The 18,515-nt window shown below is 45.0% G+C and overlaps 1 protein-coding gene across 1 annotated transcript in view; it reads left to right on the top strand.

Annotated features, from left to right (window-relative positions):
• Nucleotides 1-17,574, top strand: part of otud7a (OTU deubiquitinase 7A) — a 37,225-nt gene extending 19,651 nt beyond the window's left edge. Inside the window, exons 4-13 of the mRNA XM_022754748.1 lie at nucleotides 2,352-2,537; nucleotides 2,656-2,874; nucleotides 5,058-5,159; nucleotides 5,814-5,941; nucleotides 6,654-6,766; nucleotides 8,186-8,313; nucleotides 8,402-8,551; nucleotides 14,280-14,394; nucleotides 15,050-15,134; nucleotides 15,480-17,574. Coding sequence (XP_022610469.1) covers nucleotides 2,352-2,537; nucleotides 2,656-2,874; nucleotides 5,058-5,159; nucleotides 5,814-5,941; nucleotides 6,654-6,766; nucleotides 8,186-8,313; nucleotides 8,402-8,551; nucleotides 14,280-14,394; nucleotides 15,050-15,134; nucleotides 15,480-17,054 — 2,801 coding nt within the window. The 3' untranslated portion in view covers nucleotides 17,055-17,574. The remainder of the gene's footprint in view (nucleotides 1-2,351; nucleotides 2,538-2,655; nucleotides 2,875-5,057; nucleotides 5,160-5,813; nucleotides 5,942-6,653; nucleotides 6,767-8,185; nucleotides 8,314-8,401; nucleotides 8,552-14,279; nucleotides 14,395-15,049; nucleotides 15,135-15,479) is intronic.
• The last annotated feature ends 941 nt before the right edge of the window (nucleotides 17,575-18,515 follow it).

Here is an 18,515-nt window from a genome sequence, read left to right as displayed (position 1 = left end):
ATACAGTGCCACTTGGAAAAAACACACAGGAGAGCAAAAGTGCACACAGCAACAGAAAGCTGGAGTGTTGGATTGGTTTCGATATCTAGAGACTATAAAAGTGATGTGTTTTTTGTTTTTTGTTGGGTTTTTTTTTTTTGGGTGGTTTTCCAGCCAGTTTCACTTTGACCATGTGCATCCCAGCATCTGTTCACACTGCAGGAAAGAAGAAGTGCAGAAATCCCTGCAGTTACAGTTTTTGTCTGCTTTATGGGAATAAAAGCATGCACTACACTAATCAGACTTCCATTAGGGGATGAAATCCTCGTGGAGTGTTTGCAGTACCTATGTGTCCTGGAAATATTTTTGTCTCTGTGTGTACATAATGCAGCCGGTGTCTAGTCTGATAAAAGGATTAAAGTGTTGGGTGTCTCTCTCTCTCTCCCTCCCACTCAGTCATTTTTTTGTTTTTTTTTTCCTCCTGATTCTGCCTTGGCACCAAGCCACAGGGGAATACGTGTGACACTGACAGACACCAAACAAGACACTGCACTCAAGACAAGACAGACGTGAGCCCGGGTGCCCTATTTCAGTATTATGCCTGCTGCTTTGTTCTGATGTTAGCCTAGCTTTCCAGACCTGCATCAATCAGCTGCTCTGTTAACCTCTGCTCTGAGTCAGGCTGGTGTGAGGGGACAGACAAGGGGCGTGACAGAGAAATATGACAGCACCAAAATGTGGTGCTTCCCTCTAGAGGCTGGTTTATGTACTGAATCCACACCACTGCATGTGCTCTGGGAGGAAGAGGAGAGGAATTTGTCTTCAAATTTATTAAGAACTAGGACATTTTCTGAGTAATAGGGTGGGGGGTTTTAATTTTCGCAGGAAAGAAAAAAAAAGAAAAGGTTAAGAATCTAATTTTGGTGATTTTGTTTAATTAAAGAAAGTAGATTTTAGAGTAAAGCTTGCTCATAAAGATCTACTTCTACTGTTCCTTTATGGAAAATCCTCTGATGAAAATGGTTTAATTCTGAATCTTGTAATGAGAAAACAGGAGTGCAATGAGGCTACAGTGTTTCTAATGGACGAGGATAATGTATGTTCATTGCGGATGAATTTATCAGTGTTCCTTTTGCTGACGACAGCCATTACAAATGAAGCGGCGGAGACAATGCTTTCCATGCCACAGTAATAGTGGGCTAATGTAGAGGCATTTAAAGAGCACGCATTAGGTGCTGAGTGGCTATGTAACCGGACCTTGGGTTGTGTTCCTTCTTAGATCCATACTGTGCAATCAGTTTTGCATTGATTGGCATGAGAGATGGTGATTAGTGGCGCCACTTTTCATGTTTAGACTGCCAAGAATCATCATGTCTGGAGGTCAGGGAGAGAGAGGACAACTTCTTTCAAGTCTCTTACAACAGGAGTCCATTAATGGACTCCTGTCTCACGCACTTGCTCAGGTTACATGCATACAGACACCAGGCCCTCTGAATGTTCGCCGTCGAAGGCGTTTATGTGAGTTTTATAAAGACTGTTTTGCAGATAGCTCCTGTGGCATCGTGAGAAGACACGCTGAGATATAATAAGACTGAGGCGTGACTTGTGTATCTTCAACCTGGAAGGGATTTCTGTTAGAGAGAGACAGCACCCAGAGGAGACAACTGTGTCTTCTCTGTTCGTGTGTTCATGGCGTGCATGTGTTATCAATATATATGTGGGTATGTGTGTGTCTGTGTGGGTCCCTCCTGCCCATCAGGATATTGCTGTCACTCTAGCACAGGATCTGTCTCCCCTCACTATCTTCATTTTTTGTGGCACCACCCAACCTCAACCTCTAGTTATTCACCTTATGATGCAGCATGTTTTACTCAGACAAAAGCACTGTATGGCCTTCTTCCATAGGGGCTATATAGTGTACCATTATGGTGGCACTCAGTATTTTAATTTGTTTAGAGATCTGGGAATTTATCAGTATTTAATCAAAATATTAAAAAAGACAGTAATCCTAAAATCTTGTTGAAAATGAGATTATCACAATACCAAGTGCATTGATTCTTGAATCTGTCTCATCTGCAGGATTTTACCCCTCTTTTCCTCTACACTTTCTGCTTCTCAGTTGCATTTTCTCAGTGATTCTCCATGAGATAATCCTGTTTACTGTAAACTGCAGAGAACAGTGTCCTGTTGCACCAGGAAAACAACAACAGTTTTTTTTTTTTTTTTTTGCATGGGAACGTGACACTGGGTGAAAATTTAATTTAAATCACGCAGTCGATGATAAACTTATGAGAGGGAAAATTTATCTTGGATATTTATTATCGTTATCATTATCATTTCTAGTGTCTGTAACCTTTGTTTGTGTCCCGCAGGTAAAAACTGGGACCTCAGTGCTGCTCTAAATGATTATGAGGAGCTCAGGCAGGTCCACACTGCCAACCTGCCGCAGGTCTTCAATGAGGGCCGCTACTACAAGCAGCCAGAGACACGTGACACACCCACCCATGTCAGCAAGATCGACAGGCCGTGTGCACAGAAGCAGGAGGACAATGCACAAGGTAGCGGGGCCACCTCAACACAATATTACCACCGCCAGTGACCTCGGCAGTTTCCTGTGTCTTCCCTTGCTTTCAACTCATCCATTCAACTTCCTCTCGGCCTCTTCTCCCCTTTTAGAGAAGCGTCTGTCCCGCGGCATCTCCCACGCCAGCTCTGCTATCGTCTCCCTGGCGCGGCTGCAGGTGGCCAGCGAGTGCACCAGCGAGCAGTTCCCTCTTGAGATGCCCATCTACACATTCCAGCTACCAGACCTCAGTGTGTACAGCGAGGATTTCAGGAGCTTCATAGAGAGAGACCTGATAGAGCAGTCCACCATGATGGCTCTGGAGCAGGCTGGTGAGTTCTGCAGGATATAATATAATGCAATACACGCACTTATCGTACCCTCCAAAACCTGATATGAGATATGTAAGACTCTTATGCACTTTGCTATTTCCTTAATTTAGATTAGACTGAAATGCAGAAGCAGCAGCAATGAGAAATGCTAATGAAAGTCAGCAACATAGACAGAGAAGAAGAGGGTGAGACTGAGAGTGAGACTGAGCAGATCAGACTAGCAAGACGACAACAACTAATTCAAAGCACCCTGGATCCCAAAGGGATCCATCTCCCAGCTGAAGCTTTGAAATAATGAAGAGAAACTAGTTAGTGAAGTTTCAAATCTTCCAGCAGACTTTCCCACACAGAGAGAGCACAGATCGTAAAGCCTTTCTCACCTAATTGTGTTCAAGATCAGAGTACAGTCAACCAAGAGGAATATTGGATCAATTAACCATTAAAATATAAATAAGAGACCGACTGTTTTAATAGTCTTATAGATACATTTTTGACAGTGATTCTGTCCAGTGATTCCCAACCCAGCGTACATGTACACCGGGAAGCAAACAGTAAGGTTGAAGCTGCTGCAAGAACTGAATAAACAGATGAAATAATGAGGTAAAGGTAATGGATAAAAGCTTATAGTTATCAAGAAGTAATTGATAAATGGTCAAAAAAGAATATAGAGAAAAACCATTTCAAATGAACACATTTATGATGGGTGGTACCAGTGGAGATGTACTGAAATTGTGGGTGTGTTGTGGGTGACAGTGTACATCCGATGTAGAAAGTTGGGAGCCACTGTCCAGCCAACCAGAAGATAGCATCTGATCTCTAGTGATAAGGGAAGAATTTACAATTGTAAAAATCTTCACACTGTCATAAATTTCATCAAAATGATTTGCATCACTAACTGTGGGTAAGACAAACGCATAGACTCTGCACATAAGAAAAGGTAAATTCAGGTACAGCAGCCAGTTGTGTATTAGCCTCATTTTATGGGTGGTTGAATCTTAGGCATGATCGTCCCTGTGCTCTGCAGATGGACGTTTCTGGGATGTAGCATCATTAAACACACTGGGATGTGATGGCAGTTCATCCTTCCAGAAAATAAACTTAAATATATAAGTTGAAAAACTAAAATCACCAACTGCAATCTGATGGGGAAATTCAAAAACATCATCATTTTGAGCCTGTCTACACTGTGGGGTAAATCATTCAGAGCCTCTTCTGTGTTTACTGTTGTTGAATAAATGATGCAGTCAGATCAGCCCAGGCTCAGAGCAGCGAGGCTGCCTGCAGTAAAGCAGTGTGCAGCGCCCTGGGCTGTGAAGCCGTCGTTTTCTCCCTCAGGGACACAGGCAGGGCGGTGATGGAGCAGAGACTGGAGATACTGTAAAAGTCAGACTGAGGAGGAAGATATTCAGAGAGGTTTTTTTTTTTTTTTGAGGAGGGAGGGGGAACCGCTGGGTGTTTGAGGGTGCATAGCATATGGCCTGTGCTAATCATTGCCTTCAAAGTTCAGCTATCAAGGCTAATTATTCTTGTTGGCTAATTGTACTCAATGGGCCGTTACTGGTACCTGCTCCAGTACTCGACCGAGAGACATTCTGTGAAGTAGAAGTGACACACTTTTTTAAAAAAACTGAATGTGATTGATCATTTAACGGACTGGAAAGTAGCAATGACCTACTCTCTCCACAAGGTGGTCGAGATTTACGCAGATGTCTCCAAAAAAATTTGGGCTTAATCTGAACTCAAAATGACACCAATTACTTCAGTTTAACACTATTAGTCTACTGCTGGACTGCTATTAACATATGTACAGGTTTGTGTTTTATTTATTTTGATTGCCTTTTCCCAACCTACAGCTTCTGTTTTCAGGCTGGGCTCATGGAATAAATTTCCTTTCTCTTCTCAAAGTTATTTTTTTTAATTTTTCAAAGTTTCCACTGAGGCTTCTTTCTTGTAGATGATGTACTTCTCTTCAGGGAGATGTTCGGCTGGGTTAGGAATCAATGGTGAGACATCGGACTGGACTATCCAAATACATCTGAGTCTGGAATCTCATCAATGTGTTTCAATTTGCGTAGATTAAGAAAACGTTGAAATTGAAAACGGGATGAGTGTGTTTGCGCTGTTGTGTGTCCCAGTTTTGTACAGAATTTATGCACTTATTATTATATCGCACCTGTGTGCAGGTCGTCTCAACTGGTGGTCCACCATGTGCACGAGCTGTAAGAAGCTGCTTCCTCTGGCCACCACAGGGGACGGGAACTGCCTCCTGCATGCTGCCTCTTTAGGTGAGCTACTCGTGTACACTTCAGTATATTTAATACACACTACAACCATAATATCCATCATCATCTCTTGAAAATAGCGTTAAACATTAAGCTCGGTTCGGAACAACTGTGCAAGTTAGCGTCACAGCTGCTGAACCCAGAGAGGGGAGTGAGAGAGGAGGAGTTAGGGAGATGAAGGAAGCAGGGAAAAGAAGGGAGAGGAGAGATAACAGACCTACACGTTGCAGGAAACTGCAAGCTGCAGAGATCGCGGGGTTCAGGGAATGGCAGCGTATTCAGGTCTGTGCTGAAGGAGATGGTTGACTCCCCAGTGTGAGGACTGCTGGAGCAGCGGAGGGTTAGAGGCACTGGAGCTAATGTAATCTGCACTGACAGTCAGATAACCAAGGCCCTTTGATGAGTGATGAAAGACATTTTTAGTTAAAGAGCTGAGGTCACATCCAAATGTATGTCCTGGTGCAGTTAAGAATTGCAACCACTGGTGTTTTGCGTGACCTTTCTACATATTTCGTTATTGTAAAATCTGTAAATAAAGTATTTAAAAGAACGGCAACCTTTTGTTTTAGTCAACTACATGCGATGGTGGTGTTTGTGGTTGTTTTATGTCCGCAATCTTAACCTGCAGTGACAGTGTTGTTTCTCTGTGTCAATCAGGGATGTGGGGCTTCCATGACAGAGACCTGATGCTGAGGAAATCCCTGTACACCATGATGAAGAGCGGAGCGGAGAGAGATGCTCTGAAGAGGAGGTGGAGGTGGCAGCAAACCCAACAGAACAAGGAGGTTGGGACAGTGTCCATCATAGCAAACCGCACCTCCTAAATGCATCGCATCCTCTTTCACTAATGACACATTAATACATCCAGGGATGAGCCTCTGTTAATAAGCGCTGATTTTAGCTTCCTTGTTGGGTTGCGCATTTGGATTTCTGCTGCAAGGAAAAGAGTCTTTCTATGATACCAAGTATGCATTAGTAGCAGTGCTGCTAATACTGTCAAATCCTCTGCACTTCCTCTCCCTTCTGTTGATGTTCATGGATTAAAGTATTTGCCAATCTATTAGAAAAATTGTGTCACCCAAGATAGCACAGGCAAAGAAGTAGTACAGATGCTCATGTTTTAAAAATGCCCGGGGTGTCTTGGTGGCCCAGTGATCTGAGACATAACCCATGTAAACGCAGCGTCCCAGTTTGAGTCCGGGCATGGACCTTTGTCACATGTTGTCAACCTTTCTCTTATTACTCATATTTCCTCTCGGCCTCTTCTGTCAAACCATCTATTAACAACAGGAGTATGCAAAAGTTACAAAAGAAAATGGCCACATGTGCAGATGCATGAAGCTTCAGGGGATAACCTTGCAGATGCAGATGGAAATAGTGAAAATGAATTATAATAGGGATTGTGTGGGTGAGCACCGGCACGTGTTTTATCAGAATTTCAATTTCTGTGTGTGTGTGTGTGTGTGTGTGTGTGTGTGCGTGCGTGTGTTTGTGTAGTCGGGGCTGGTGTACACTGAGGAGGAGTGGGAGAGAGAGTGGAACGAGCTGCTGAAGTTGGCCTCCAGTGAGCCTCGCACTCACCTCAGCAAAAACGGCAACACCAGTGGAGGGTAAGCTGTTTGACTCTCATATTATACACATTTACCCCCACCCGCCCCCCACACCCACCCCCTTCAAAAAAAAAAAAGCATGCAGGCATACACAATCTGCACCCCTAAGACACAATACATATTACATTCCTTTAACCAGAATCCAGCAGTGTTTGCTCTGTAATCATTGTGTAAGACGGAGAACACAGTGAAACAGAGCAGCACTATAAATTGTGCAGCTTTCATCCCACATCACACACTGCAGCTCTCCTGCTGTGTTTTAATGCCTCCTGCATTGAATCAGTGCAGGATGCCCACAGTGAAAACAAAAGTGACCTTCTCGCTATAAGATGGATTTGTCAGGGAAACTGTTCCCACTCGGACTGTTGCTCTTTCAAATTGCTTCTTTGATTTAAGGACATTGTTGAAGCTCACGTGTGAGACTGTGCCACCTACTGGCTGCCCTCGGTATTAATCATTTCCTCCACAACAGCTTCTCATGAGCTGTGGGTTATTTTAGCTGCTGCAGGTGATGTGATTCAACCCCCCTCCCTCCCTCCCTCCCTCCCTCCCTCCCTCCCAGTTTATAAACAAGTGTAAGAGTGGGTTTATCTCAGGCTTCAGAGGCAGATTGGAAACTAACTCTGGTTTCCTCCTCCTACGCACAGAAACCTTGTGGTTTTCTGTTTCCATTTTCACTGTAATAAGAAAATGAACTTTCTCATGTACGCGGTAGGTATAGCAGCTGATGTGGTGGTGAAAGAAAAAAAAAAAACAGCTATGATGAACAGAGGATCCCCTTAACGCAACTGAAAACAGCAGCGTCTGTACATTGTCTTTTCACATTCGCTCGCTGTGTTTTTCTCAGTGTCCAGCACAAAGCTCTCTGTCACTGAAAATATCCCTTTAAAGAGCATAATTTGCTCATTTAGTCTGGTGGTTTTAACCTCTCATTGAGTTTGACTGTAATACAGTAATCAGGTTAGGGATGTTTGATGGTCCTAGTGTGAGATGAGCCCCTAAATGGGATGAGTGGGATTCACATATTAAGAGGCTCTTTATTAGAGTAAATGTGGCAGCGTGGCTGTTTGTGTGGCTGACAACTTAATTGTTGTACATCCGCTGGTTCCCTGGTGGTTGCATGCCTGAGAGCTCTTCCTCTGCTTTTCCTCTCCATCTCTCCCTCCCTCTCTCCCCCTCTCCCTCATTCAAATGCATGTATGAATAGATAGATCTTTGTACATCGCTGTCTGTTGACAGTAGGCAGTAGGCAAAACGGATCTAAAGTGGATGAGATTAGATTACGCAGGCAAATGGTTATAATATACATGTACTATTTTGACTGTAGATATTTTCAGTGAATACCAATTCAAGGGAATTGTATCCCATGGTCCCACAGTGTTACATATGTTTTTGTTTTTTTTGTTTTTTCTTCTTCAGTGTGGATAATTCTGAGGATCCGGTCTATGAGAGTCTAGAGGAGTTCCATGTGTTTGTGCTGGCCCATGTGCTACGCAGGCCAATTGTAGTGGTGGCTGACACGATGCTCAGAGACTCGGGAGGAGAAGGTAGAGTGACTGCATCTTGTAACGCTCTACAATATAGTTGGTCAAGGGATGGACTGACACTAAATGTAGTGTTCTGACTGAATTCCAGCGTTCGCTCCCATCCCGTTTGGAGGGCTCTATCTGCCCCTGGAGGTGCCTCCAAGTCGCTGTCACTGCTCGCCTCTGGTCCTGGCCTACGATCAAGCTCACTTTTCCGCACTGGTGTCCATGGAGCAGAGAGACCAGCAGCGAGAGCAAGGTAAGCAACCGTACATCATCGCAACCCTACTCGCATACTAGCTAGCTACGAGCTACTAATATCGACAGCAGGTTGAAATCTAGGATATAAACCTTTGCTTGACCTCCTGCTTTTAAAAATCCAAAGTTTCGCCCTCTAATGTGCAATGGTTAAGCCGTCTTTGCTTTTACCTTAGTGCGTAGATTGCGAGAGTGAGGGCGAGTGGTCTTCCTGTCCTGCTGGAGGTGAATAATGTATGAGACAGCAGTCTAATTACCTGTGATCCATTATTAAAACGGGCCAGTTGGCAGCAGGGACCAGGGAGTGGCCGACATGGAGGGAAAGTGGACAGCAGGCTCGTTCTTGCTGAGCAGTGACCAAATAATTCAAGCCTGTGTTATTCTATGTCTCTGTTCTCTGAGGTCACTGTAAGTTGAATTTAGTTTATCAGAGTAGGTGTGTCTGTTTATGCCTTTGCCTCTTTCACAGGAATCTGTTATGCGGTGCTGTGCGCAGCATACTGACTGTGTTAAGTTGTGGTGAGAGAGTGTTGATTTTCCGTTGTGTTGAGTGACTCTTGTTTTTGTCTTGCTTTGCCCGTTTTGGTTTCCTGTGTTCCCAACTGCGGATGCATTGCTTATATTTCGAGGTCAGAGTAATCCTCACACGGAGGTTCTTTAATTGACAAATAGAGAGGATCTCCTTGACAACCAGTCTTAGTAGTCACGGCACTCTTCTGTATCTGACTCAGTGGGTGGAACTCGCTTGTCATTTGCGTGGGCAGCCAGCCAACCCAGTCTCTGTCTCTTTTTTCTCACCCGCAAATACAGATGCACTTACGCAAACTGTTTCTTTCTTAATCTCTCTGTCTTCTTCCTCCTTCTCTCTCTCTCTCTCTCTCTCTCTCTCTCTCCTTGTGCTTTTCTAAGTACATAAGATCCTATTCCTGGCCTATATACACCAACCTAGTTATTAAGTCAGGGTATGACCACTGCAGACTAGCAGACAGACATGATTACTAACCTGCCATTCCTTCCATGGAATCGTTCCCTTTAGTACCAGCAGCACATCAAAGCCAGCCCATAACTATTCAGCACTCCTACTTTTCTTTGGGTGATTTAGTCGTGGCAGAGGGGTGTTCTCTTTTTGTCCACTAGGTGGTGCCTATGTCCAAGGATCTCGCTGTAGCGCGATCACAACACCACTGCATGACTGTACTTTTTCATTCTGGTACACTGTGTCCTGAGATAGGGTCAGAGTGCGTTTTGTCTGCAGTCTGTCTCCAGGTTGTTATGAAAACACTTGTATGCTTAGCCTGGTGCATTTGCTTGTCATGTGATGAATTATGATACACAGTAATGGTACAAATCTTTGCTGCTCTTGTTATGTTTTTGTTTATGTTCATGTATTTAAGAGGTATAATTGTGAGTTACTGTATGATATTATTAGAAGTAGGTTATGTTCTTTCAATTTCAAGGCAAGTACAATGTTGCCTTTGCTGGTTCATTTCTCTGAACAGATGCCAGGAAGACGAGAAGAGGGTCAGACAGACAGTGAGACAGACAGACAGAGAGACAGACCTAATCTTCCACTGCCAATTAGGGCAGAGTAGCCCCGGCCGGCCCCTAAGGCCTCACCACAACACCACATATGGGCAGGGTCCCGGGCTGCTGGGGCCCCAACAAACCAACCCTCTTCCCTGACAGTCAGGCCACTGTGTGGACGTCTCAGGTGGAGGGCTGCTCTCAGTTTCCCCCAGCACAGCGAAGAGCATCCGAGGGGCCTTTGGCCCTGTGTGTGTTCAGGTGCCAGAGCCTGGGTTAGAATACTGGCTCTTTCTTCAGCCCTCTGTATGGAAGATTATGGCAGAGTCCCTCCAAGTAACCTGATTCTAAATCACACTGACACATCACGCTACTGCCCCTTTTATGGCCTTCTTGCATGGCTTCTGGGGCTGTATTGATGGTGAAAAAACAACAAGGGAGGGGAGACTGAAGTCAGAGGTTATTGCTAAGGATCAAAACTTTCTTTTATTTGTTTTTTTTTTTCTTTTTTTATTAGTCATGTGGTTTTCCTGGGCAAGGCAGTCAGGTGAAGCCAGAGTCCTGTGCACATGGGTATGTTTTCTATCAGCCCACTTACTGCTCACCTGCTGCGTGATAATTACTGGCTGCTCAGTAGATGCTGCTGACCATGTCTTTTATCAGCTTGTTTGTGCTCCTGTGGTTAAACAACGTATGAGTGGAACTGGCCCTTCGGAAAACTCTGGAGCTATTTCAAGCCCTGGTCCCAAGACCAAAACACTTCCAGGTTTTCTTTGGCATCCCATCATCAACGCTCTGACACCCATGTGAATGAAGTAAATGGACGTCTTTTACACAAAGACCACCTACATATCAGCGCAGTGTAACCATGTAGCTTTGGCAAGGTTTCACCTCTCTATCTATTAAAGGCGCCCAGTGCATTACTCACCATGCAGTCTGCATAATTAGATCAACATGGCAATCAGAATAAAAATTTTATTTGTTGTGGTTTTATGTGTTACTCCAAATGTGATACTCTTGTTATTATCACCATGGTTCCGCTGTTAAAATCTGTGGCAAAAAAAAAAAGCTCAGGCTTGTTTATATGCATGACTGCTGTTTACTCTGGTGAATTGGGCCCTTTAAATCTGCAGCTGTGCAGAGTGACCAAAGTCAGGAATTCAAATTTGTGCATTTTCCAGACAGTACAAATTGTTCTTGAATCGCAAAACAGAGGAAACATTGGCTCAGTGTTCCTGCTGTGAATTAAAGCTTGTAATGGGTGACTTTGTTCTCAGAAGGGAGTAAAAGAGGCGGGAGAGTTCACTCTCATTCTGCTCTCATGATACTTGAGGTGCCCATTTTGCACAAACTAAATAAAAAAGGAAAAGTGAGGATATTTATGTCCAGTCACATCATGTGAATAAATGCTTAGAGAGGTTATGTACCTCATTTCCAACAGCTGTTTCCTCACAGGTTACACCCAAGTTTTTCCTCCTCCTTCTCTCTGAGCGTATCCCCCCTCGAATCAAAGATGTAAACTGAGCAAGGCGAGGCAGGCTGTGTTGCTGAGTACACAGCTCGCATACCACAGAGGGCTATGATGTCATCCATGCATAAGCTATGGGAATCGGTCATTCAAGGACAACAAAACAAGGCTGCCAACAGGGATAGTAAATACATTACAGCACCCTTTAGTCCCCCAGAGCTCAATTGGCAGTGTTGAATCTCTGAATCTGGAACGTGCCCAAGTGGGAACAACAGCACACACAGCACTTTGGAATGGGGAGAAAGGAGGACAGCTGCATCGTGGGAGCCAGGACGGCACCTCACAGACCTCCGCTGCCTGCTGCATGACCCGAGTGGGAACTGAGTGGGAGCTGGTTCACTGTCTTCTGTCTGTCTGTGCGTGTGTGCGTGTGTGTGTGTGTGTGTGTTTGGGTTTATGACTCAATTTTTCTGGGCTGGAGTGTTCTATGAATGACCCTAATTTAAGAAAACCTCTTTTTTTTCCCTCCCAGTGTTCAGTGCTTCCATGCCAATGCTCTTATTACTGTTTGACTCTGTGACTGCAGATATTAGTCATTCCTTTTTTCTTTTTTTTTAGTTAGATTGTATAAAATGCATTGCAATGTGCAGGTATGACGCAAAGGCAAGCTTGCCATTTTGGGACAGATTTCTGGACAGGCCTAGTTTGTCAGCACTGCTGTTAGTAATGCAGTATGTTTACACCACTGATGGAATTTGTTTGCTTTGCTGCTGATGGTGTCAGATACAAATAAGTAATTATGTTAACAGCGTTAAATGTGCTAGCGTGGGTGTGGCTGCACTCATTCTGTTTCAGGAGGTAAAAACAACATCACAATGCACCAGCAGCACCAGTATTTTGACACTCGGCCTGCTTCATCATGTACTTAAGTGAGCGGGGCCACTCAAAAAGAGGGACAGAGTCAGGATTTGACCCGCAGTTTCATCAGGGACACAGGCAGTTGCTGCTGGTGTCACTGTCTCTATGAAGCCTGCAGAGCCGAGCAGCCTATTGGCAGTGGAAGAATTGATGAGGCAGGGAGGAGACTTGTATCTTCCATCTGGGGCTGACAGTGAAGGCTGGAATGTCCTCGGCCTGAACAGCCTGCCTCTCTCTGCTGTCATGTGGACAACAGCCCCCACACTAGGTAGCCTGAGGAGAGCTGTCATGTGGGCCAGTGGGGTCTAGCTAGTCCTCCTTTGCACTCGTTTTGAAAGGCAGCCATGCACTCACACACACACACACACACACACAAACACGTACATTGTGAACACACCGTTAGCATGCCTCCCACGAGAGGAAACCCGGGTGGGTGTCTGTTTTATGTTCAGTGTCCAGTGATTAGTGTTGAAAATCTCCTCCTGCTTGTAAGTAGCTGATCATATCAGCGGAGGATGAATGAAATTATTTCAGCAGTCCTGCTCTTATCCTGTACTGCTGCGTGATTGCACTCTATTACTAAACCAAATCGTCATGTACAGCCCCGATCAGCTGTAGAACCACTCGGTTCAATATAAATCTAAGTGGCGGCCTCATCATGCCAAGTTTAGACTAACATTTCCTCTATTGATAGCTAAGCAACAGTTCCAGTTCAGTGCAGCCCGGGTCTGGGAACCCAGTGACATCGTCATACGGGCCAAGAAACCGTTTTTAAACACACCCCCAGGATAGCCAAACTTATTTGGAAGAGAAAGATCAACATTAGAATTATGACCCAAGCAGTCATTACCAGGAAGACTGACTTCCTAGTTAAACGTTGACGCAACATAATTACAATAGTTGTGCATTCACAGATTCCCTGTGCATCAACGGATTATCATTGACATTTTAAGTGTGCTCAGTTTGGATTCACCTCCAAGTAAAGTGGTTTAGATCTTTGGTATGTGACTTGCTTGAGGTTCGTGAAGACATTTCACCTCAATCAAACAGTCAGATGAGACGTCTTCAAGAGCCTCAAGCAAGTCCAGTCACCTTCATGTAGCTCTTAGACTGAGTTTGTTAACAAACTGATGTATCGTCTAAATGCTTGTGTTTGTTGTAGCAACGTTGCTGTGTTCCAGGTCTCTGTAATTACTCTGATAAGTGCAGTGTTGTTGTTGCTGATAGAAAAGGTGGCCAAGAAAATAATAATTTTCATCTGCAGAGCGTGCCCAGTCGTCAAGCAATAGTAGATGTTCAAATTTCCCCCTTTTTTTTCTGAGCACTTTAAGGACACCTCATCCATGTTGGTTCAAAAGTTGGGACTGAAAGCTCATTCTTGACCTTGGGAACAGTGAACTTCACAAACAGCTTTTGATTGTATTGTGTAATACATTCAGAACAGCTACGACCCAAGTTGTAACACTAGACCAGACAGGCCAGGACAGTAGCTCAGAGAGCCAGGGATCAGTCTGTGTTATAGAAGGCACAACCGCTGAACCCTCTCTGTCTGGATGAGTCAGTATGAGTGACACTCACTGGTCACAGTCACTTCTCTGCCTGAAAAATGGATGGCAGATAGAATCCACCCTCCAGTATACTTTACTCCACGCTGACAGGCATCTGGGATAATTAACGTGGCATTATCCTAGTGTGCCATTACGGCGTCGCTTTAACTCTGACACCACGGCGGTCTTGAGGGAGAATGGGTGGCGTGCAGCGTAGTCTCCGGTGGTGAAGCCAGACCAAACTAACCTTTTGATAATCTCATCTCTTCCAGCTGTTATCCCTCTGACTGACTCGGAGCACAAGCTGCTGGCGCTCCATTTTGCCGTGGACCCTGGCAGGGACTGGGAGTGGGGGAGGGACGACAATGATAATACCAAGCTTGCCAAGTAAGTCCTGTATAGTGTATCACAGGGTGTTGATGCTTATCAACAAAGCAGACACAGGCACTGACTACGAAAGCAGCCCAGGGAAAGGGTGAAAGAGTGAAAACTGCAGTCCAAGGCAGGTTCTGTTATTCTACACACAAGGCTGTATATGGGGGATTTAACTTTGATTATGGGTTGCAGGTTCAGGTTACTTCAAAGAGAGAGCAGAGAGAGAACAAATTGTGAGCCACGTCAGTCATCCATAGGGTTTCCCATGAATGGCCTCACTAAAGCAGCAACAGCCTCTCTGAGTTTAGCAAAGAGTTTATGTAAGGGTTTCTGTTTCACATTCCTGCCAGTCAGGGGGTTAGCTTATCCTCCAACAAGCTGCAGTGTGAACAATGCAGATATACAGAGAAAAGATGCTCAAACCACTTCCTAATACCACCTCTTCATATAACCCTTAATGCATTGCAGGCACAGTTTATGTAGGGGTTCTGCTTCATGCAAAGGGTGAATAGCAGCGGGTTTCATTCTTTTTCGTCTCCCCAAGTTTTTGAATTCAGAAACTTCAGAAACTGTATATGCTATGAAGTTCTGGTAAAATCGTTTGTCAAATGTGAGCTGTGTTGTACCAACTGCTTGTTTTTAATCATGCATACCTGCTCTGCCACAGTCTCATCTTGTCTCTGGAGGCCAAACTCAACCTGCTGCACAACTACATGAATGTAACATGGATCCGAATTCCATCTGAAACAAGGGTAACTTTTTCTTGCATGTGTGTCTTATTCTTCATGGTTAATTCACCTCTGGAGAGACTCCTACATTCCAGATGTTCTTGAAACCACAGAGTCCAATCAATCAGTTTTATTTGCTGTCAGAATGCAATATTCTCAAGAATTTATGTGTGTCCTGAATATGAATATTCAAAATACAGTCAGCAGAGTTATTGTGTGTGTGTGTGTGTGTGTGTGGATTTGCCTGGCTCACACCAGAAATTAATTTAGAATAATCCCTTAAATCAAAATTCTCCCCTGAGACATCCCTGCTTCCGCTCTGGTCCGTGTTTTCTTCATTGCTGTGTGTGTTTGTGTGTTTCTGTGCAGGCTCCCCTGGCTCAGCCAGAGTCTCCCACAGCCTCTGCAGGTGAGGACGTCCAGTCTCTAGCTGAGTCCATGGACTCTGACCGCGAGTCTGTCGGCAGCAACTCTAACGTCAACACGGGCAAGCCCAGCAAGGAGAAGGACAAAGACAAGCAGCGCAAGGACAAAGACAAGAGCCGGGCTGATTCTGTAGCCAACAAACTGGGTAGCTTCAGCAAAACCTTGGGAATCAAGCTGAAGAAGAACATGGGAGGTCTGGGTGGCCTTGTGCACGGCAAAATGAACAAATCTAACTCTGGCTCAGGTCGTAATGGGGAGAACGGAGGGGAAAAGGCAAAGAAGAAGGAGTCAAAGACAACCAAGGGAAGCAAGGAGGAGTCGGGTCAGTCAGCCAGCTCCACCTCCTCAGAGAAGGCCACTAGTCCCTCTCCAACAGACAGAGACAGACCCTCTAGCTCCTCCCCCACCGAGAGACAGGACAGTACAGGGAGAGGCACGGGGGACAAGACCATGGAAAACTGGAAATACAGCACCGATGTCAAGCTCAGCCTCAACATCCTGCGGGCGGCCATGCAGGGGGAGCGCAAGTTCATTTTTGCGGGCCTCTTGCTCACCAGCCATCGACACCAGTTCCACGAGGAGATGATCAGCTACTATCTGACCAACGCCCAGGAGCGATTCAGCCAGGAGCAGGAGCAGAAGAGGAAGGAAGCCGAGAAGAAGCCCCCTGCCACTAATGAGGTGGCCGTGAAGAAGCCTGAACATGAGAGTGTCTTCCAGAGGGAGAGATCAGACAGCTCGCCTCCGGAGAGCTGCTCTCCCGTCCTGCCCCACCACACCCACACCTACAACCACAACCACAACTCACAGCCCCCACTGGGTCTTAAGATGCAGGGCAGGAACAGTCCCACTCCTGCAGCCCCCCTTGTCTCTGTCCCAGTGCCCCCCCTCACACCGCCAACAGTCCCCCACCATGTCTCCCACCCAGCCCCAGCGCCTGCGCCTTACTCCTCCCCCAGTATTGGTACTAAGAGACCTGGGCCTGTTCCTGTGTCTGCCCACTACAGCCATACACCGCCCATCCAGAGGCACAGCGTGATTCACATACAAGATGTCAACATGCAATCCTCCATCTTCCAAGATGACCCCTATAAGCCTGTGGTGGGCACCCTAAAGACATGTGCCACCTACCCTCAGCAGAACCGCACACTCTCATCCCAGAGTTACAGCCCTGCTCGCCTGTCGGGGGTCCGCACCGTTAACACCATAGAGACGCTGTCCTACAATATGCCTGGCGAACACAAGTCCCACACCTACACCAATGGATTTGATGCGGGAGACATTCAGGACTGCCTGGAGTTTGCTGATGAGGACAACTCGTCTCACACCTGGCTCAACCAAGACAAAACCAAAGGGCGGAGCTCTGGAAGCCCTTTGTACTGCTTTCAGCAGCGCCGCTGCAAGAGGGAGAACTGCTCTTTCTACGGTAGGCCAGAGACAGACAACTACTGCTCCTACTGCTACAGAGAGGAGCTGAAACGCAGGGAGAGGGAGAGCAAAGTGCAGAGGCCTGCATAGCCATCACCGCCACTTCAGCCACTTGTCAGCAAGGCCGCAGGAGACTTGAGGGAACGACACCATCTGCACTCTGCATTTAGAATAACATGATGGCAAACATTTTCCTATTTTGTTGAAGAATGCTCTTGTATTCCTGTCACCCTCCCCTTATTAGTAAAGATGATTACTTTATGATGGGGGAAGCAGAACTTGAAACAGTGAGCAGCTTTGGCCAGATATTGTGCTACTTTGTTTTTATTTCTGTCTCATTGAATTTAGTCTTTTACTTGTTTTAGAGTAAAAGTCATCTCTGTGATGTAACTTCCTTTGTGTGAGGGAAAGGTCTTTATTTTTCAAAAGTTCAAAAGATTTGCATCTTATCTGGAGGGAACATTTTAGCTCTTTTAATCAGTTTGAATGCAATACCTCTGCTTGGTTCTTCAAAATCTCTGTGGAAAATTTGTAGTTGTTTTGCAATCAAAAGAAATTCAACGGGAGATCAATATTAGACTTTAAAGCAATAAATTGGTGATTTTCGCTACACCCTCTCCCAATTTTGTCTATGCACCAATAATATAGTTACTGTAGGTTAACTGTGTCTTGTAAATTGTAAAGGATTGTCACGGTGTGCTTTTGTAAACAATTTGAACTACAGGAATTAAAATGTGTAAGCATTATAGATTGTAATGTCTGACTAGGATGAAATGTAAAACTATCTCATTTGTTAAGTGTACCTTTGTTCTTACCACGATACAAGGGTTTGCTGTGTCAGAATTGGACTCGAAATATTGTGTAAGATATCATTTCACATTTTTGCCCATAGTCAACCTCCTGAAGACCACAAGCACTGCCAAACTGGCTTCTTTAAAAAAAAAACAAGAAAAAAAGAATTTGATTCAAATTTTAAAAAATGTTTTTCGTGCCAAACACTGAACAATGTGCATAGGACAAAATAGCATCTCAAATATGCAGTGTTTATGGTGTGTTTCTCTGAGTCGCCTGTTAACTACTCTATTCGGTAAATATGTTAGGGGAGAAGAATTGGGGGGTAATGAGAGCAGGCCGATGCGTATTTGTCCAAAGTGTGATTTACGTGTCTTTTCCCCCCCTACACACACACACACACACATACACACACACACACACACTACACGATGTGCAATCATGCTACTAGCACTATGTGGTGACCTGCAGTATAGATGTGTCACCAATCCAGTGTGAGATTGTCTGTTCTTCTTCCATATCTAGAGGCCGTTAAAAGAAGCACCTGCTGCTAAGAGCACCTCAAGCCTTTGTGATCATCAGTGCTTTAATCAATCAGTGGGTTTGTCAAAAACCCCAGGCCTCCAAGTGCTTTCTGCTCATTCGACATGACTACTGTAAAGACGCAGTGTTTGTGTTGCTGTTTGTTCTGGTGATGCTTGGATAATGTACCATGCTGTCCTTAACTAAGTGTGTCCTGGCCAAGGATGTCCACTGCTC

The sequence above is a fragment of the Seriola dumerili genome, unplaced genomic scaffold (genome assembly GCF_002260705.1).
Source record: "Seriola dumerili isolate Sdu_G_001 unplaced genomic scaffold, Sdu_1.0 BDQW01000219.1, whole genome shotgun sequence".
Lineage (NCBI taxonomy): Eukaryota > Metazoa > Chordata > Actinopteri > Carangiformes > Carangidae > Seriola > Seriola dumerili.
Note: the sequence above shows the minus strand (reverse complement) of the source record. Positions and strands in the feature narration are given on the sequence as shown.